This window comes from Manihot esculenta, chromosome 14 (genome assembly GCF_001659605.2).
Source record: "Manihot esculenta cultivar AM560-2 chromosome 14, M.esculenta_v8, whole genome shotgun sequence".
Lineage (NCBI taxonomy): Eukaryota > Viridiplantae > Streptophyta > Magnoliopsida > Malpighiales > Euphorbiaceae > Manihot > Manihot esculenta.
In genome coordinates, this window is record NC_035174.2 from 1,629,094 (window position 1) to 1,650,449 (window position 21,356).

Genomic DNA, 21,356 nt, shown 5'->3' on the forward strand with positions numbered 1-21,356 from the left:
TTATCCCGTTATCAGTTTATCGTTAGTGATGATGAGGTGGCATTCTCTGTCTCTAGTTACGTGGCATCTTATGTTAGTGATGACGTGGTTAGGCCTGCACCTATGACATGCTTATTTAATATAAGATAAATTTTTAATAACTAGATATCTTTTTAATTTATTTTCTTATTATATATGAATAACATATAAATGATCTTTTCATTATGTAATTTTTCATGAAAAATGATGAACAAAAATTCTATATTTAATATGAAATATATATTTATATGAATGGCATAGCTTAATGGTAGTTGTATTATATATTGACTTGAAAAATCTAAATCAACTCTCATATTTTATTTTTATAATATTATATTAGTATAGTTTAATGATTAATGATTAATCTTTATTAATTTTCTCTTTCTCTTCTCCTGCAGCATTTATTTTAGATTATAATTAACTGTAATAGTTTCGACAGAATTTTTTATTTGAAATAAAAGTAACGGCTTAAAAAGAATTTTAAATAAAAAAATGTGCAAATACAGCTTCCTTTTGCTAAGAATTATTTCTTAACCAAATTTTGCTCAAAATAATACTTCAAGAATGATTGAATTTGCCCGATTTGTGAATCAGTTCCAACAAAGCCCAAATTACTTATATATGATTATTTATTTATAATATTAAAATATTAAAAATATTAAAAAAATTTACAAGTAAGATTTTTAATTAGAAAACCATTTTTCATTAATCTAATTTATTAATTGTTTCAAACAACTCTCAAGAAATAGGTAGAAAGAGTTATACAATGGCTAAAAACGTGAAAATATAGGAGCTCAAGAAATGCGTTTTGCTTTTCTTTTGGGGGGTACCCATCTCTTTCACTTTTTCATTTTTAGCATTCTCTTCACAAACCAAATCCAAAATGCATATAACTATTTCTTTTCTAAATCCAAAGATAGAGACACATCCCTATAAGTTTAGGGCACACATATGAATCAGTGTAAAATTATGGCCACTTTGGAATAGTCTTTAGTCTTCACATATACAAGCACAATCCATCTCAAGACATATGAAATCTCAACTACACCGTATCACATCATCTTCGTATATTATCGTTTTTTTTATTTGAGAGATACTACTTAACAATATTAAATTGTTAATAAAATTATAACAATTTTAATAAAAAAAATTTCTCATGTAAATTTTTAGTATATTCTATCGTACATAGATATATTGAATCTTGAATGACTATATAATACACCTTATATAAAAGGTTTTGACTATATTTTATATACATCAAACTATCTCATTCGCATTATATCTTTTTTCATTAAAATATAAAAAAATACATACAAATAGGCATAAAGATAAGATTAAACCAATGTTAAATTAAAATATTAAATTAATTTATATCGTTTATTTATTTTAACACAATAATCAGAATCAAAACTTATTAAATAATAATTAAATTAGTGATGTGATATAAAGAAGCTTATTAATTTCATATAGGATATAGTAATATTCACTATGATATTTTATATTGAATGCTAATAAGAATATGGGGAACTATATTTTTTTAGCACAGCTTCAATTGTATTTAAATTAAAGTAATTTGTAGTTTTTTTTTTAAAAAAAATTGAATGATTTATATTTATCTAATTCAAAAAATTTGAAGTCTTACGTGTGTATACTATCTATTTTAAAATTTAAAATATTTATTTAGTATAATTAAATAGAATAATTAAGTTTTTCTAAAAAAATAGTTTATATTTATTTAACTATTTAAATGCTAAGGCCTGCTTAAAGCAATAATGAAATATGTTTATGGGTCTCCTCCCTATAGTTTATGCTTTACAAACATATGATAAAAAGAAAATCACTTGATGAATATAGAATATTTTTAAAATTTAAAAATAAGTATTTTATTATTTTTATAAATTTGATAAATATAACTATAAGTTAATCGAATAATGCATATAGGATATTGGATGATTTATAAAAGGAAAAATTATTTTTTAGTCTCTGAAATTTAATGTAATTAACACTTTTGTCCCTCTATTTTGACGACCCAACACTTAAATCTCTCACTTTCTCTTTCGTCCGAATTTGTAGTCCTTCCGTCTAAAATAACAGTTTGGGACACATGAATTGATAAAATTGACCCTTACCAAAAGTTCTTATACTTCAAAATCACGAAACCCTATCGCTCTTTCTTCTCCCTCTTTCTTCTCTCTCTCATGCTCTCTCTGTCTTTGTCTAAACTTCTCTCTCAACTTTGTCCCTTTCTCTCGCGCTCTCTTTATCTCTCTCTCTCGAAACTAAATCCCTCTATCTCTATCAAAACTTATCCCTCTCTCTTGCGCTATGTCTGTCTCTGTTGAAGTATTGTCCCTCTCTCACGCACTCTCTGTAACAGCCCGGCCCTTTCACCGACACTGTTACCGTTCACGGCCCAAGGCTATCCCTCGCCTAGCCTCGTGCCACCTCGGGCTTTCCACTGGCGTCGTGAACAGCTCTTAACATCCATTCACCCTCACGGGTTCCTGGCAGGATTTGTCCCCTTGGGTTCTCGCATCGCATCCTTCCCCAAGTGGATTTGGCCCAAATTTCCCTTTGGAAATTAGGTCGCCTCCCCCACTACTCGAACCCTTGACCTCCCACTTTAAGGGAATAGTCTGGTGAGAGTGAGTAACAATTGTTCCAAATAAGTTATAAAGTCTTTAGCATGTTCATGCATCATGAATGCCATGTGATTAATTAGGTTGTTTGCATTAGAATTCACGAATATGTTGCATTGCATTTATGATGTTGATGTGGATTGGTTATTGAATGATCCTTTAATCCTCATATGGTATGATGATGCTACGGCATGATATGGTATGGAAGTCCAGGTTGTACCCATTCTACGTCCCTGACACTATGTAAGAGAAAGTTCAGGTTGTACCCATTCTACGTCCCTGGCACATTGGTATGTATGATATGTTATGTTAAGAGAAAGACCGGTTGTACCCATTCTACGTCCCGACACTTTGGAATGTAGAGGACTATTGGTGACAATACCATCCGAGATGTGATTTGTTGTGATGTGTTGCATTACATGATGGCATGGGATTTTAAATGTTGATTTCTATTATTCTGCTCACTGGGCTCTAGTAGCTCACCTATTTTCCCTAATCCCCCATGATTGCAGGTACGGGCTAGACAGAGAAGTCAAGAAGAGTAAAGTCTTGTAATTGTAATAGTTAGAAAGTGGACATGATAAATTGTAAGATGATGTAAAGTTGAATAGTCATGTTATGTATAATGATATTGAGGATTAGAAGTTGTGCTTGACCCTATAGATGTTGTTATCCCTTTTAATACATGATCTTAGATGTTTATTGATGATTATGTTTAACCAACTCAACACATGTTATGCCACCCATTGGGGGCATTGATGAGACCCCACAGAGGGGTCAAGTTTATGATTATGACTATGTTCAGTGCATGCACAGGTTGAGTTTGGTGTATGATAGAATGTATGAAAGAAAAGTTTTAATTTTTATGTATGTTGGTGATCATGTATGGGATTAAACAGGTTTACAGGTGGCATGTCAGGCTTGCTACGGGTCCCGGCGGCCTTAAGCCGACCTGGATCCTAGCGCCGGTAGCGGTCCGATTTTCGGGTCGTTACACTCTCTGTCTCTTTCTCTATAAAAAATTCTCTCTATTATCCCATTGTCCCTTATTTCCTTAATCTTCTCAAGAAATACTAAACCCACCATATTTCGAAGGTAGAATCAGTGTTCATATAAGCAGAGTAAAACGAAATCGTGGTGCACTTCAAAGATACGAAAATCCCTTTTGTTTTACGGTGAAGACAAATTCGTTGCTTTATTATTTAGATTTTTTGAGTTACAATTAATATTTATTTATTTATTTAGGGTTTACTGTTAAAATAAGGGGTTTAATGATTTGAGAATTAATTTTGTAATTTCTTTTTTATTTTTGCAGATAGCAATGAATAAATTTAAGAGGTGTGCAGGTTGTGAGTTTTTTATTGGATATATTAGATATGCAACATGTTTTTTTTTTTGACAACGTTGGTGAGTTTTAGCTTAGTCCAAATTGAATGAAATTGTGATTTTTTTGGACATAATTAGCATGCAGCTTTTGATGTTTATTTTTTTTTTTACATATTTCATTTGTAGGTTTTTATTTTTATTTTTTACAGATTTTATTTGCAGGTTTTAAACATGTATTGGTCTTCTTAAAATCTTTTGATGTGCAATTATTTTAGATATATACTGGTCATCTCAGATATGCAGATATTGTAAAGCTATTTTGGACAATTTTAGAGAATTTAGATAGATTTTTTGTATATATTTTGTGATGTAATGGAAAAAATTTTATTTGTAATGTAATGAACTTGATCAGTGGAATGATAAGACTGATGTTGTCATTCAAATAATCAAGCTTTTATATGAATGAATATTCAGTTTTTTGACATTCTGTGTATACATTTACATTTCTTGTTGGCTATTTTTTTATAACATTTTTATATGTAAACAAGGATAAAATATTTTGTAACAAAATAATATATCTGTGAAGGATACTGTCATATAATTAATTAAAAGTTTACAATACTATAGTCCCCATACATTTAAATATTCAAACACTATAATCCTCATATTTTTAAATTTACAGATATTTTAGTCCTTATATGTTTAGTTTTTTAAACACTCACGTCATCATAAAATTAAATATTCAAACACTTTAGTCCATCGTACTACTGTAAATTCAAAATATATATTCACAGTAAAAAATGTAGTTTCTATTATCTAAATTCTTTGTTCTTCCTTCGTCTTCTTTAAATCATTCTTCATCTTTACAATATTTTCTATTACATTCTCTAGCATGTGTGGGAGAAGAAAGATATGAGATAGTAGAAAGATAGAGAAGATGTGAGAGAGAAGAAAGATGAAAATGAGAAAAAAATAAAAAAGAATCAACAATGGCTAAAAGAAAATAGAAAATATATGAGAGAGAATAAAGATACGAGAAAGTAGAAAGATATGAGTAAGAATAAAGATGGAAAAGAGAAAAAAAAAAAAGAGAATCAACCATTGCCAAAAAGAAATAAAAAAGATATGAGGGAGAAGAAGGATGGAGGGATTTCAGGAATGAAAAGGTTTTAATAAGTTCATTAAGAGCATTTTTGGTAAAAAATTTTACCTCACCTTAGACTCTTTGACCAAACGGCTATTTTGGATGGAAAGATTACGAATTCGGACGGAAGAGAAAGTGAGGGACTTAAGTGTTGGTTCGTCAAAATAGAGGGACAGAAGTGTTAATTACGTTAAACTTCAGAGATTAAAAAGTAATTTTCCCTTTATAAAATAATAATAATAATAATAATAATAATAATAATAATAATAATAATAAACTTTAACACGCTGTTTTAATAGGAAAAAAAAAATCAAATAGCCGAGGCAAAGTATAGACATGGATTTATGACGCGACGTCCAGATCACGTGACTATAGGATGTCGGATCCGATGTGGCATGCGGAAAAACGAGTGAAATTTGCACGCAGTCCTAGGAGGGGCAAGCTGGGAATTTGGGAAAGGAGAATAGAGGGAGGATGGGTTCTTGTGTGGTCCCACAATCGTATGGAAGGTGAGATTTCAAAATGGCAATCTGACACGTGTCAAACCCAAACTCAAGGTGGTCTCATCTAGCTGGCAGTGGGGACCTTTTACCGACACGCGCCGTTAGTTAAGGAACGTGTATGGACAGCAACATTTGGCTGGGATTGTACGCATTGCAGCTTAACATAATTATTACTTTATATATAGGAGTTAACATTGCGTGAAAAATCTAATGAATTTTATGACACACCAATATATATATATATATATATATTAATAAATATACATAAAATCTAATGAAATTTATGATTACATATATATTATTAATAAATAAGTAAATAAACAAATTATATTTAATTGCATTTTATTGATCGGATTCGGATGTATGGGAACTAACTGTCGTATTGAAAATTTGCATGAATTTGAATTATGTGAGTGAGCATTGACTGCAACGAAAATATTTAAATAGTGGTCAAAATGAAGAAAGTCATAGGTGGAACAGAAAGGTGGTGAATTTTTCATCCTCTCATATTATATATTTGGACCCACATAAATTGATGGGCTGCAATCCACATAAAATATGTTTGGCGATAATTTTAAAAATTGTGTTTAATATTTTTAAAGTTAAATTAATTGAGAGATAATTATTAAAATTTAAAAAATTAATTAATTATATGATATAAAGTATAATTTAGTAAAATAAATAGTATTTTATTAGAATTCAGATTATTTAATTTCTTCATTAAACCTAAAAGTTAAGACAAAAAAGAAAAATTGATGGATATGCAATGTGCAGTGCAGAGTGTGGAAGCCAGAATAATGGAAGCAAGTGGAATTTATATTAATAATAATAATAAAAAAAGGAATTGGACAGTAAAATCTCTACAGATATGAGATATATCCACCTTATTCATTTTGCACTTTTTGGTCGGCACAAAAGCTTCTTCCATTCTTTTCTTTCATTTTCTGACCGTCTATTCTCCACATATTTTCTCAATCATTTTTTATATATAACAATTTCATATTTTTTCCAAACTTAAATTTCTTTTGGATCATTTCAAACATGCCTACACTTGAAATCACTGGATATTTAAATTTATACAAAATTTTAATTGAAACAATAAATATAACAAAAAGAAATAAATTATAATTGAGCTAATACACCTAAATTCAAGTTTTTCACTTCTCCAATTTCATAAAAAAAAACAAAAAAAGTTAGATTAGTCATTTTTCAAGTGGATCTCGGAGTTGATGGCTCCGGTTCAAGGACAAAAAAGAAATTCAGAAATTATAATGGAAATATATTCATAATCTTTCAATCAAATTTAATAGTTTATTTTTCTAGTTTAATGAGAAATTAGGCAGATAATAATAATAAATATCAATTCAATACAATATGGGTTTTGTTGGTGGATGTCTTTTTATTTTTTTCCTTAATAAAAAAAAGTGTAGACGTGTTAAAAGTATGGTTTTGAATTAAAAGAAGGAAAATTTTTAAAAGGGAGAAAATGATTAATTTGATATCTGACCAACTATATGGAAATTGATTTATACACAGCCATTTTTTGCTCTATAATTAAGCCATATGTTATAATTATTTAATTAAAGAGAAAATCTATGAATTTATATCGTCCAAAAGGGGCAATAACGTGCCTTTCTACTATTCTCCATTAATTCCAATTTTATATATGATAATATATCTATTAAAAAATAAATTAAATTTATAGAGATGCAAAGTTAAAGATTAAAGCCACTTTTTTTTTTTTTTAAATTAGGGTTATATTTTAGATGAGTAATATTTTGTAAGTAATATTGACTATTGTTGAAAATATTTATTTTAATTTATTTGTCTTTTTATTAATTGTTAGCTACCCCATGATTAGTATGTAATTAGCATGACTAACTATAAAATAAATTATTTATTTATTAAATTAAGCAGCAGCCATGGTCAATCTTTTAACATATTAATTATGTATGAGGGGCGGCATAAAAATATTAATTTTTAATTTGGCTTTGGGTCGACAGCTGGGTCCATTTGTCCTATGTGGACCCAACATTATTGTTTTTTTTTGTTTAAATTTCTTTTCCAGTTAATTTTTATTAGATTTTAAACTCTAGAATTTTCAAATTTTAAAATAAATCTAATAATGATGAGTTGATTGCTCGACATTAATAAATTTAAATTTATAAAAAAATATATTTATAATTTTATATTTAAGGATAATTTGTTTATTTAAAAAAAACACTTTTCGAGTGATTGTAGAGAGGAAGAATAAATATATAAAAAAATATAAATAAAGAGAAGAATGTGCAAGCACGTTATAAAAGTGAAGGCAAGTAAGGGAAAAGGGACAAATTGAAAGAGAAGATGGAGCGAACAAAGAGGCATGTCATATTTACACATATGATCATTATTAGTAAGATTAATTAATTTAATTTATAAATTTATATGTAATAAAATAATATTTAAAATTGGATTGTTGCTGCCACGTGAATCTGTGTAGATGGGTCAAAATCAAGTCAATTAATTATCATGGAAGGATTTTTAGGGTAAATTTTATTTTTATATTTATTAATTGAATATATATATATATATATTTTTACTGGCAGTCAAATAAATTATATATAAACAACAGCGGTGACAGTGAAATATTGGTTGTGTAAATTTTATAATAAAAAAATATAAGGATGGCAGAGGAAGTAGCTTTTAGTTGTGAGCACAGCTGGAAATTGCAGGGACACAGCTGGCAAGTACGGAGGGAGATACGCTGCCACCGTCGCCGTATGACAAATGAGGGAGATCCAGGAATAACTAAGCGGCAGAGAGAAACAAGAAATGCACCATGTTTATATTTGTGCCTTTTTTTTTTTAATTTTAAATTATTTAGAGTTTCACTTTTTCTTTTTTTATTTTCACTAACGAAATTTCATTTAAAAAAAGACGGAAATAAAATAAATCAAAAATATAAATTTAAAATCTCAAAAACTAAATGATAAAAGACCTTAATAAAAAACAAATACATATTTTTCTTTCCCTCTTTTGCCCTTACTCAGTCTCCCTTGTACCTTTCTTGGTCGTATGTCTATTTATTTATTATTATTTTTTTACCCATTCGTTTTTATGCTGTTGTCTTCCATTGGACATGACCTGTTCAACGATTCACCAGTAAAATATTAACATTTTAAATAAATTTGTTGTTATTATTTTAATTAAAAAGCAATAACAAATAAATTTCGTTTTACCAAGTTATTTGCTATTTATATTTTAATTTCAGTTTTATATTTAGCATTAATAAAAAAAAATTAATAGCGTATAATAAAATAGAGTAATCACAATCACATAGTAGATTAACTCAATTTTTTGGTCCCCTAAGTAAACCAATTAAAATGGTATAATGAAGCATTTGGGTAGAGATGTCTTAATCAATGAGTCAAAACGCAAAGCCAAACTCTTTCAAAAAATAAAAATCCAATGTTAACCAACCTTTTCAAAGTCTCTCACTTGTAGCTCATAACTTAATAATCATTACTAAAGTTGTAAATATCTTTCATCTTCAGTGGCAATCTTACACAAAAAAGCAAGCACGAGTCAAAATTCCAATTAACCTCAAAATATTTCATAAACGGTAAAAAATCATCCAAGATCTTCTAACAAATCCGTCATTTTGGAACATCTCCAAGGGCAAATCTGCCATTTTATTAACACCTATAAGTACTCTTTACTTCGCATTCCAATCCTTTTTGGTGCAATGGCCAATATCTCTCTCTACAGTTCCACAAAAACTCTACCCTCCATCTCCTTCTCCGGTAAACCTTTATAAAAAAAAATTGAAAAAAACAAAAACCAACTCTTCTAAGCCTTTCCTCGAACAGTTCGTCTACAAGAAGAACTTCACCGGCGATTATCATCGTCACGGAACCGCCGGTTGGAACCTGAAATACCTTCAAATCAATAGCCAAACAGAAAACGACTTGTTCTTCTTTTCTGTTTCATACTATAGGTCATTTCCAGAGCATAACAACCAGCTTTCGTGATGAAGCGGCGGCGTTTTGGTGATAAAGCTTATATGTAAGTGTCGATTGGTGCATTTTTATACCTACGCAAAGGGGGTAGTGCTGATGGGAAGGGTGACGGTGGCGGTGGCGATGAGTGTCGCGGTGGTCGCATGTGCGGTGGCGGGAGTGGTGGTTGGCCGGAGGGTAAGAAGTAGGAGGAAGTGGAGCAGAGTGGTGGGATTATTGAGGGAGTTGGAGGAGTCATGTGAGACCCCTGTAGGGAGGTTGAGGCAGGTGGTAGATGCTATGGCCGTGGAGATGCATGCTGGTTTGGCTTCTGAAGGAGGCTCTAAGCTCAAAATGTTGCTCACTTTTGTTGACCATTTACCTACTGGGTAATTTATCTACCTTTCTCCGGATGAATGATGGTATTTTTGTGGATTTTGGGTTGATGGATTTTCGTTGTTTTTATTATTGACAGGCGAAAATATGTTGTTTTTATTTATTTTTTCTGGGGAATTGATTGGTTGTGGATTGGCGTTGGAATAAAGGGGGAATGACTGAATGTTCCTTCTCTCTATTTTCTCGTTGATCTTCGTATGCCTTCTATTTTTTTTTGGCGGGTGGTGGGTTCAATTCAATGCTTTTGCCTGCAAGTAGTTTCATTTTTTTTTTCAATTTGAAAAAATCTCTTTTGCTATTTGGTTAAGCTGGGTGGACAATTTTCCTCTTTTACAGTCGCCTTTCTATCTGTACATCAATTTAATTTCTGTGCAGTTATCGTGCACGTAATTGTTCATTTGTTGCATTTTGTTATCCGCCTTGTCTATTTATAGATTTAACTGAATTTGACAACAGTTCCTGTTGGGTTTCTGTTGTTATTTTCGAATTTGTATGTTGAACTCTTTACTTGTTTTACTACAATTTTGTCACTCTTTCTTTGGGTTCTGTCTGTATAATTTTTGTGTAAGTTACCATCTAAATTTCCTCTCTCTCTCTCTCTCTATATATATATATATATATATATATTCTTTTATTTTAAAATTCATAAAGTCTTATTTGGTTAACATTGATGGTGTCAATTGTCTTTCCTGGTGTAGTTATTCACATTAATTTTTACCGTAGAATGTGGACTCATAGTGAAATACAAATACTATGTCATCCTTGAAATATGCAATCAAATATCTTGTTGCCAAGTGGCTACTCTTTGATTAGGATGGCCTGTGACTGTTCAGAACTTGGGAGTTTTTGCAGTCAGTATTGGTGTTTAGCTTGATTAGTGTACCAGTTGGTCAATCATGTATGTATTTTAAGGGGCAAGTTGGAATTGCAACCAGCGTGAGAGTTTCTACTGTCGTGCTGCATATATAAGTATGAGTTTTCTCAGTGAAGTTTTTAAGTGTTTTGTAAATACTCATCTTGAATTTTAAATCTAAGGTTGTTAGCCTCATAGCTTAATGCAAAATACACAACAATACAGGGGATGGATAGGAGTGTCCATTCAATAGACAAGAATGACTTTTGTGGAATAAATATTTGCTCTATTAATTTTCTCTGCAAAATATTTCCTCTATAGGAGTTATGCATTTGTTTGAGGGTCCTGCTTTAGGTTCATTTATGTTGAATTGCTGTTTTTTCTTTCTTCTTCTGAAACTAAATGACATTTTTAATTAATTTAAGAGATCATAGTTTAGAATCTATATTACCTTGCGTTTTTTTAGTTGCAAATTATAATTTGGATGGGCCTGCCAATTTCATTTGAGGTTCTTCAGCATAATATGCTATCTGTATTGAAGGCTTATTAGTTGTTAAAGGGTGAATGCATAAACAAGTTCATGTTGTATGAGTTCAATTTATCAAATTGCTCTTCTTTATTATAGAAATATTGTCCCATAAATCTCAGAGGGTTCTTTTGTTTTCAATCTTTTGTTACTTTGACTCCATGGTCAGTTGGCTATGTTTTGTTTAAAATTAATATCTTATTTTTTTGTTTTTCATGATTTTGTAAAATATTTGCTTATATTTCATCATGTTATCAGGAGCGAGGTCGGAACTTATTACGCCCTAGATCTTGGTGGTACTAATTTTAGGGTCATAAGAGTTCAACTAGGAGGTAGAAGGTCCTCAATCTTGTCAAAAGATGTGGAACTGCAACCTATTCCTCAGCACTTGATGACAAGCACTAGTGAGGTAACTGACTTTGTAATGCATAACATAAATTTTACTTTCTTTGGATATGCTTAAACTTGGAAAAAAATTTATTACCTACTGATAATGATGGAATTTGATATGTATTTCCCCCTGCAGGACCTTTTTGACTTTATTGCTTCGACATTAAAGCAGTTCATTGAAAAGGAAGAAAATGTTTCTGAGTTTTCTTCTCTTAGAAAAAGAGAACTTGGATTTACATTTTCTTTTCCCGTGAAACAAATGTCTATTCATTCAGGCATCCTTATCAAATGGACAAAAGGATTTGCTATTGATGGCATGGTTAGTTGGTTGATATTTGATGAAAAAATGCTTTAGATTACTAAATTATGAAAGCCAACTTTGTGCTGAAAACTGCACTTTTTCCTTATGGCAACTCTGCTTATCTATTCTAAAAGAGAAAAGACAGTGGTTTCTTGATTCTATTTTATTGATGTGTACATCTCCTAATATGTGAATTTGCTCCTCTTAATGAACTGTAAACTACTTGGAATCTTTGGACTGTATTTTAGCCCACCACATAATTTTGTCCTCCTCCCTATTGGATTTGCTTTTCTTTGCTTCTTTTTCCTTTCATTCTCCTTCATAAATGAAGATGCAGGCTTTTACTAGTGTATTGCATGCAATTTTATAGGTTGGAAGAGAGGTTGTTGAACATTTACAAGCAGCACTGTCCAGGAATGGTTTAGATGTGCAGGTTGCAGTATTGGTAAGCACTTTGCAATTTCCTTAAGCACCTTCTTCTTGGCTAAAAATATCAATTCAATAATGTAGTTGCTATTATTTTGTGTTAGTTAAATTGAAAGTTAATATCCATATTCTTAGTCACAATTATGCTTTATTTTCTTCAAATGTAAGCTGGCTTGTAACAAAAATATATTATCTGTTGTCTGTTAAGTTGGTATTATTATTATTTATTATCTTGCTTTTAGTTTGCTGTGGTGAATAGTAAGACCATGTGGAAAGTTAGGTTTAGAAAAAGACAATTAGGCCGTTACTGGTGTAGATAAAGACCTGCTTTGATCTCTTGGACATTTAAGAGGAGTTCCTTTGATGGACATATTAGTTATTACCAAAAAGAAAATGAAACAAGGAGGGAACTATAACTTTCTAATTTGTTCTAAGCAGGTAAATGATACTGTGGGAACACTTGCTCTCGGACATTATCATGATGCTGACACTGTTGCTGCAGTGATAATTGGAACGGGTACTAATGCTTCCTATCTTGAGCGGGCAGATGCTATTATAAAGTGTCAAGGCCTTCTTACAACTTCTGGAGGCATGGTATCCTTTCTTTTGTCGCATTCAGTCCGCTATTTCTTATGAAGATGATTGATATATTTGTTGACATACATTATTGCATTCTATCATTTAATTAGGTTGTGAACATGGAATGGGGAAATTTCTGGTCATCTCATTTGCCAAGAACTACTTATGATATTAACTTGGATGCTGAAAGCCCTAATCCAAACGATCAGGTAAGGAGAATCTCTTTCTTCTCTCTCTCTCTCTCTAAATTTTTGTTTCATTTTCTTTTTTTATGGTTCCTATAAAGTAAAACATTTTCTGGATTTCAGGGTTTTGAGAAAATGATTTCAGGACTATATCTAGGTGAAATAGTTAGGAGAGTGATTCTCAGAATGTCACAGGAGTCCGATATCTTTGGGCCTATCTCTCCGAGCTTGTTAGTGCCATTTATTTTGCAGTATGTGCCTCTCTCTCTCTCTCCCTCTCCCTCCCTCACACACACACATGCGCATGCACACAGATAGACAAACTGAAACACTTAGTCATGGGTGCACACATTGGATACCTTACGTTATACTCTGAGCATTTGTTCATGTACTTGGTGTTCTCGTAAGTGGTCTAGTTCTATGCGGTTCTTTATTAATTACTTCTTCTTTATCTCAAAAGTCTGTGTGTGCTAGCATTCATAATTTCTTGGGTATAGAACGCCCAACATTGCAGCTGTAGAAATTGCATTATGCTGTGGTTTGGTTATCCTTTTACATTTTCAAGTGTCTATAAATTTACTAATTCTACCATTTTGTGTTACTGAAGTACACCCTTTGTGTCTAAAATGCACGAGGATGACTCTCCCAATTTGCAGGAAGTGGCTAGGATCTTGAAATTAAAACTGGAGGTAGATGAATCATATATTCATATGCTTATTTTATTCTCCTTACAAATTATGAAGGACTGCAATGGATTGAATATTTGTATTTCTTTTTTCATCTCTCTCTCTTCCTCCCTCCCTCCCCTTCCTTTTTTTTTTCTTTGTGATTGCTTCATCTCAGATTCCAGAAGGCCCTTTGAAGGTTAGAAAGCTTGTTGTAAGAATATGTGATGTGGTGACCCGCAGGGCTGCTCGATTGGCAGCTGCTGGCATTGTGGGAATCTTGAAGAAGATTGGCCGGGATGGGACAGGGGGCATTACCAGTTTAAGAGGTAGAAGTGACATGAAGATGAGAAGAACGGTTGTTGCAATTGAAGGGGGTTTATATACAAGCTACGCAATGTTCAGGGAGTACTTGCACGAAGCTTTGAATGAAATATTGGGGGAAGACATCGCCCAACATGTCATTCTTAAGGCCACAGAAGATGGATCAGGCCTCGGAGCAGCTATCCTTGCTGCCTCACAATCGTCCTACACTGTGGATAGCGTACAGTAGCTATAAATATATATTATTTATATATACATATAGCCCCTGTAAATGTAGAATTCATTTCAATATATTAAAAGGGTCGTCTCTAAATTTCATCTTTCCAAATGGGTTCTCACTGTATCTTTATGTTCTTTAATTTTTTGTTTTCCCTTGCACATTTTTGGTTTACTTTTCTTTCTTTATAGCCTGTTGTATATTGATGATGTCAAATGTGAATGATGTTCTTTATTTATCTAGAAATGAAGAAGTGATGTCTTTTACATTCTATTGAACTGTTTAGAGTCTGAATCAAATGGGAGAGGCCTGAAATGCGTGAGATGGAGGCAGTGTGACATTGATTAAAAGTATGAAGTGCTGGTATCCATTAGCAGTTGTGATTTGGGACCATATGCATATCCTGGTTATTGCAAAGTTTGCAGCCACGAGTTGTCCACCACCATCTATTGTCATTGATATTGGCTCCACTTCCGATGGATTTGCCTTTTCCTTTTGGCATTGACCATAGATCGCCATTGGTACTCACCATTGCTTTAGAATAAACTACAATCACATCAGCCCGCCTTAACCATTGCCCATCATACTCCCGAGTTGTTGCTGCTCACAAATCACACTGGACGTGGTTTAACTCTTGAACTTGTGTTGAATTTGCATTCGCCAGTGCCACTAATGATCACAAGTTCATAACATTACAAGTACGACCAACTAAGCATACACCATTAGGATTTATTGCCACTTAGATATCCATGCTTATCTAAACTTTTCCATGATTTGGGAAGTGGATGGTGATCAGTCTCTTCAAAACTAGATCTTGCAAGTTTAGTGCCCTCATTTTTGTGCTGTGCGGTCAAGATCCCTTACCAACTTGGACACCTAACCAATAATCAATGAGAAATTAGAATTTTAAATTAATATATGAGTTTCATCATATTTTAGATAATAATATTATGAATTTTTAATTATGTGTCAGAATTCTATTAATCGGATGTATAAGTGGTAAAATTTCCTTGGGTTTAATTGTTGGTTTCTTTTGGGTGGCTAGAGCCTAAAAGGCTTTGTCCAGGCCTAGTCCACCAATCAAACATAAATAAAAATATTTTTTAAAAAAGTAGAAATAATATATTTTTTTAATATAAAAAGTTATATATTGGGTTGGGCCAGTTATAGCTTCCAAGCTAGCACCTGTTCAAGTCTGTGCAAGTGTGGTTAGTCCAATAAAATGTTGGAGATGATGCTAATTCTAGTTCTAGTTTAGATCCATAAAGAAGCTATGTGGGTTTGTATGTTAGACCCATGTTCAACTCAGGGCTAACCCATGTTCCAAAAATAGCCGACAAAGCTCAGCTCAGTCCACAGTCCAGATTTTCTTTTCCCTTTGTGCCTGCCGAAGCCGAACCCTGAGAGCCAACTGCACACGACGCTGCTTGCGCCTGCTCTGCTCAATGGCCACCGAGAACAAGCCGAAGTCTGCTGCCTCCGTCAACACAAACAAGAGCAAGAAAAGGAAACAGCGCTATCTCCCTCAAAATGTATTTTTCTCTCTTTCTTGTATCTATACAGTTTTTTTTTTAATCCTTTGCTTTTGTGCTTCTCTTGTTGAGTTTGTCTTTACTCATGTATTGCAGAAGCCAGTGAAGAAGAAAGGTCCGTACCCTTTACACCCAGGAGTTCAGGGCTTCTTTATCACTTGCGACGGTGGCAAAGAGCGCCAAGCCTCTCATGAGGCCATCAACGTTATTGATTCTGTATGTTCTTTCTCTCTCTCTCTCTCTGTACCAGTTTTCCTCTTCTTCTCGTTTTAGTTCTAAAAAAGGGCGTTACTTCTTGTTTCATTTTCCTTGCTGATAAACATCGGTATCCTGTGTTTTCTGTGGCCTTTTAGCTTGGAATTCGTGGGCTGAAATATCAATACCGTGTGTGTGCATGTATGTGTGTATCGTGTATTTATTAGAGGAAGATAAATACAATAGTGAATTGAAGAAAAGGTTGGATATTTTGCCTCTGTAGGACTGAAGTCAGGGCTTTCAAACGATTCAATAAGTTTGATTGGATCTTGTTGATTTAATGAAGAGTTTTACAAAGAGAAGTGCATAATGAATTTGAATGGGGTGAAATGTGGGTTCATGGATGAGGGTTTCTGCAAAAAAAAAAAGTGTCTGATAGCACTATGTTGATAATGAGGTGGAGCAGAAAATACCTTTTGCCTTGCAGTTATAGACCATGTCTTTTTCTGCACTTGTTTGTAAGCCATAAGACATTTGCTCTTTTAGCTATTTGATAGAAGCAATTTTTTTGTAAATTCTCTCTTCCTAATTTTTCAAGATGAAATCAGGTTGTTCATTTAGCTGCTGGTATTTCTGTTTTCTCTTGCAGTTTTATGAAGAGCTGATCTATGGTAAGGATACAGATGTGAAGGAGCAAACGGAGTTGCCTAATAAACCTTTAAATAAAAAAATAAAGTTTGTATATTCTGATGATGATGATGATGATGATGAAGAAGATGAAGAAGAAGATGATGATGAGGAGGAGGAGGAGGTGGAGGGAGAAAAGGATGAAGTGGAGGATAGGGAAGAAGAGAATAAACCAGATGCTAACCAAAACAATGATGTTAAAAGTGAAATTCCAACAAATGAGAAGTTAGATTTTCCTAATGTGGAGAATTCATGCTGTGGAAATGAAACAGAAGAAAAGACTAATGATAATGAAGAGAGTGCTAAAGATCTTGAAAATCAAACAAATGAAGCCAAGGAGCCTCCAGCAAAGAAGCAATGTATAGAAACATGTGCTTCAAAATCTGTTGTCCAGGAAAAGGGAGAGCAGAAATCCATTGATAAGCTTATTGAGGATGAACTCAAAGAAATTGGAGATAGGAATAAGGCGAGTAATATAATGCTTCTTTTCCTATATATTTTCATGTTCTTTTGTCTTGATGTTCATTTGGTATGCATCCATCTGTAATAATAATGTTGAGCAGGTGGTTGATAAGAATCATTTAGCTGTACTATAATGAGTAGCTAATTATGAAAAAACAAAAATGAATTTATTGTTTTGAGGTCCAGAAGATATGATTGTGTTTGGCCTGAGAAGAATAAGACAAACAAGCTGCAGTATAAATGTGTAACTCTGGCATGCTAAAGTGTGATCCTGATTCTCTTTCCTAATGGTGGCATATTTGTGAAACCAGTTACAAAGTTAACATGCAAGCAATCACAAGTGCATGAGTGGTCAAGAGTTGGCAGCAAATACTTTGGTGTTATTACATAAATGTTTCCTTGGCTAATTTAATGTTCAGTCTTGTAGATTATGCTTAATCTAGTTCCTATTGTTGTTTGTGGATATAAGAAAAGGATACTACATCCTTGATAGCTAATAATTACATCCTCATATTTTTTTACGTTTTGTAATCTTTTGCTGTTCAAACAGAGGCGCTTTGCAACTCTTGATTCAGGTTGTAATGGTGTTGCTTTTGTTCAAATGCGTAAGAGAGATGGAGACCCATCTCCTAAGGATATCGTACAGCACATGATGACATCTGCTGCATCAACTAGGAAACACATGTCCAGGTTTATGAAATGCTCACTATTTGATTAAATTTTATCAAGTGCGTAGCTTCCAACCAGTGCTGGCTGGATCTTTCTGCATAAAGCTGCGTGGCTATATTTTATCAGGTGTTTAAAGTTAGATTTTGTACATAGGTTCATATTAAGAGTGTTGCCAATTGAAGTTTCATGCTATGCTTCAGAAGAGGAAATTTCAAAAGCAATAGCACCAGTGGTGGCTAAATATTTTCCTGTGGATACTCAAGATCCGCAGAAGGTAATGCATTATCAATTTCATCATTCTTTACCGTGCAGTTTATGATAAACAAATAGCAATATTTTGTCCTAGAAGGAAAAGGAAAAGGAAAAAAGCATGTAATCAGCAATCAGCATGCCAGGAAAGTCCTAGTCTTCAACTAACTACTTTTTTGACAAGCAAACTGTCTGAATATCTTAAATCCAGGACCATGTAGGATGGGCTCTTCACAAGAATTTACATGTTCCAACTTGATTCTATTGTTTATTTTGAGTAAGGACGGAATGTGGAGTCCAAAGATCAACCTTTGTTAGTTGGAACATCACTGAAATGGGACTTGTGCCAATTTTGCTATTAAGTTTGTTTTTTTCTTTAAGGAAAAAAATTCTGATACAAACTTTAGGTTTTATCTATATTTTACAAGTAAATGAGCAACCTTGATCATCAGGAGTTGTATTTAATAATTTTTATATATTTTGTACAGTTTGCTGTGCTGTATGAAGCTCGTGCAAACACAGGCATTGACAGAATGAAAATTATAAATTCAGTTGCAAAATCAGTTCCAGGGCCGCATAAAGTCGACCTTAGCAATCCTGACAAGACAATTATAGTTGAAATTGTTAGGGTAAGCAAATTCTATCTAAAACTGAAAATTATGTGCAGCTAGAGCTGCTCACTTGTTACATTATCAAATTTCTTTTTCGGCATTGCAATCTCTATGCCTTGGCATGGTTCATTTGTTTTTTAAAACTGTGATCAACTTGGTTAGCTTTGTTTGTTGACTGTCAGACTGTGTGCCTGATTGGTGTGGTGGAAAAGTACAAGGAGTTGGCCAAGTACAACCTCAGGCAGCTTACATCACCAAAACAGTAGAGCATTGCTATTGTAGCTCTGATTACAGCACGAGTTTCATTAATATCCTGCTCTGTTATACGTTTTTACATTGTGACGGGTCCCCAAGTCTGTTGCTTTTATGTATTTTTCGGGTTAAAATTGCTCCAGGATTTATCATCACTGATTACTGATGATTACTGACCTTCTTGGCTTCCGGATATTTTTTTATGGTAACCCTTCCCGATTCTGGTGCCAATAGCGCATTATGTTATAATGCATTTGCAGCCAATTGCATAGCATAACGTTTAAAACTGTTCCACAGCGTATTCCCATTCTCGAGAACGATTAGTTAAGTTGCCTCTTAAGACATTTCAGAAATCCGGTAGAAACCGTTGCTTTAATTGTTTAACCAAAAAAATGATAAATTTGACTCCACAAGAGACGGAGAGAGAGGAGATGAACAATGTTATATTCGATCAATCCAGGCAAGGCCATTGAATGGAGAACAACTATAGAAATACAAAGAGAATAAAACGCATATGAGAGAAGAAAAAAACAGGGCAAGAAAAAGTTAAACAATAAAATTGTCCCGCCCATCCCTTCTACACGGAAGAAATGTCTACTTGAGCTCCTCAGCAGAATTATGCACTTGAAGGCTTGTACAACTTCTCCACCATCTTCCTATATTCTGCAATAAAGAAAAGTTCAACTTTTCAGACGGCTCCCAACCAAAAAAAGTTCTGAAATGGTGAAAATGAACGCAAGTATCCCAACAACATACCTTCTTGATTGCTCCAAAGTTGAGCAGCTTGAGTGTTTAGGGGCGAGCTTATATTGGGTTCTGGAGAAAAGCAAACAGGCAAAAATTTAAAAATTGATATCAACCCACGTAGTCAATTAACTAGATTTCTGTTAGAAACATGTATATTCAGATGAAGGGCCAATTGAATAGTAAAATGTACCTCCAAGTAAGCTCTGGATAGAGAGGAGTATTGTTCGAACATCATAAGCGGATGACCACTTATCCTAAAAAGGAAAAAGCATAGCCAGATAAAATTAGTATCCTGGAAACCTGGTAGTTTTCCAGTAAACTCATGAAATAACAATGCTGGGGGGGTGGGGGGTTACGCTTACCTGAAGAATGTCCAAGCAAATGTTGCCATAGACATCCACATTAGGATGGAAGCAGCTGGTTTCAAACTTCACCTTTGGTGGCTTGAAGGGGTAGTCGTTTGGGAAAGAAAAGGAGAGCTTGTATTCAGTTCCTTCAAAAACTGTGTCTTTACTTCCACTGATTGTTCCTTTCCAGCAAAATATGTTGTCCTCTTCAGGGAAGGCAGATATACCAGATTCTCCACTCATCTACAGATTTAAATCGCAAAAAAACAGTAAGTTAATCACAAAATCCCAACACTCACTTGTCATTCTTTTTCTTAACCAAATAGATATGAATCCCCAGACTTAGGAAGCAAAGAAAAAGAGAGAGTTCAATTACCATCAATGCCATCAATTCAGATTGCAACCTGTTTTTAGAACATAAAAAAGTCAGTAATCCTAAATATTTTGAAACCTGGCTAGATTCTTTTTTAAGAAGACCCAATTCAAGCGCAATTAACAGAACTGACGCCCAGTTAAAAGACAAGCAATGAAATTGAGCTTAAACGATCCACAAACTAGTATCGTCCATACGCCAAAGAGGGACAGATAAATACAAAAGCATCCAGAAAGAGTAAGAGGAAAACAAAAAGATACAAATCCACAAACCCAAAGTTCTAATTAACTACTCACTTCATCATTAATAAAAAAAAAAGATGCAAAAGGAAAAAAACAAGCCGAAAAACCTCAACAGCAGATGAAAAGGATCGCATACAGACACAAAAGACCGAATCATTAGCAAAAATCGATCAACCCGTTTCAATAGAAAGATACCGTTTGAGCACCGATTGCGTATCAACAGTCTTCGCAGTTGGCACAGTCTGCTTCGATGGGGTCCCTGTCGGAGCTGCCACGGGTGTGTTGCCTTGGTACCCATTAACTGTAGCCATTATTTCTTCGTTTGGATCAGTGATTTGACGCAGAAAATTAAACGAAAAGAAAACCCAGATCAATAATAATAGAAACTGAGACGGATTCAGGGAGGGATTCTCGTCTCTTATTAGAGTTCCAACGTGAGAGAGAGAGAGAGAGAGGGAGAGAGACTGAGACAGCAAGAGAGATGGGGCTGATAAAAAAGAGAGTTGGTGAAGCAAAAC

The 21,356-nt window shown here is 33.4% G+C and overlaps 3 protein-coding genes across 5 annotated transcripts; 2 read left to right on the forward strand and 1 right to left on the reverse strand.

The window, feature by feature from the left end:
- The first annotated feature begins 9,335 nt into the window (after positions 1-9,335).
- On the forward strand, positions 9,336-14,743 carry LOC110630781 (hexokinase-3). 3 transcript variants are annotated; one of them, XM_043950027.1, is made up of 9 exons: positions 9,336-9,999; positions 11,644-11,794; positions 11,912-12,094; positions 12,447-12,521; positions 12,941-13,096; positions 13,192-13,290; positions 13,390-13,517; positions 13,923-13,955; positions 14,110-14,471. In XM_043950027.1, the coding sequence occupies exons 1-8, from the start codon at positions 9,728-9,730 to the stop codon at positions 13,939-13,941; spliced, it is 1,083 nt and encodes a 360-aa protein (XP_043805962.1). In that variant the 5' UTR covers positions 9,336-9,727; the 3' UTR covers positions 13,942-13,955; positions 14,110-14,471. The 3 variants fall into 3 exon arrangements, with proteins under 3 accessions (XP_043805962.1, XP_043805961.1, XP_021634052.1); XM_021778360.2 differs by having other exon boundaries at positions 9,337-9,999; positions 13,874-13,955; positions 14,110-14,743; XM_043950026.1 differs by lacking the exon at positions 12,941-13,096 and having other exon boundaries at positions 13,874-13,955; positions 14,110-14,743.
- A 1,038-nt stretch (positions 14,744-15,781) lies between these two features.
- Positions 15,782-19,360, forward strand: LOC110630812 (THUMP domain-containing protein 1 homolog). The gene is made up of 7 exons (XM_021778404.2): positions 15,782-16,004; positions 16,101-16,220; positions 16,849-17,352; positions 17,899-18,038; positions 18,171-18,291; positions 18,755-18,895; positions 19,060-19,360. Exons 1-7 carry the CDS (start codon positions 15,918-15,920, stop codon positions 19,141-19,143), a joined length of 1,197 nt encoding a protein of 398 aa, XP_021634096.1. The 5' UTR covers positions 15,782-15,917; the 3' UTR covers positions 19,144-19,360.
- A 192-nt stretch (positions 19,361-19,552) lies between these two features.
- On the reverse strand, positions 19,553-21,347 carry LOC110630813 (ubiquitin-conjugating enzyme E2 20). The gene is made up of 6 exons (XM_021778405.2): positions 21,034-21,347; positions 20,600-20,627; positions 20,239-20,466; positions 20,067-20,130; positions 19,886-19,945; positions 19,553-19,792 (listed from the first exon to the last, which is right to left on the reverse strand). Exons 1-6 carry the CDS (start codon positions 21,147-21,149, stop codon positions 19,746-19,748), a joined length of 543 nt encoding a protein of 180 aa, XP_021634097.1. The 5' UTR covers positions 21,150-21,347; the 3' UTR covers positions 19,553-19,745.
- Positions 21,348-21,356: the final 9 nt, after the last annotated feature.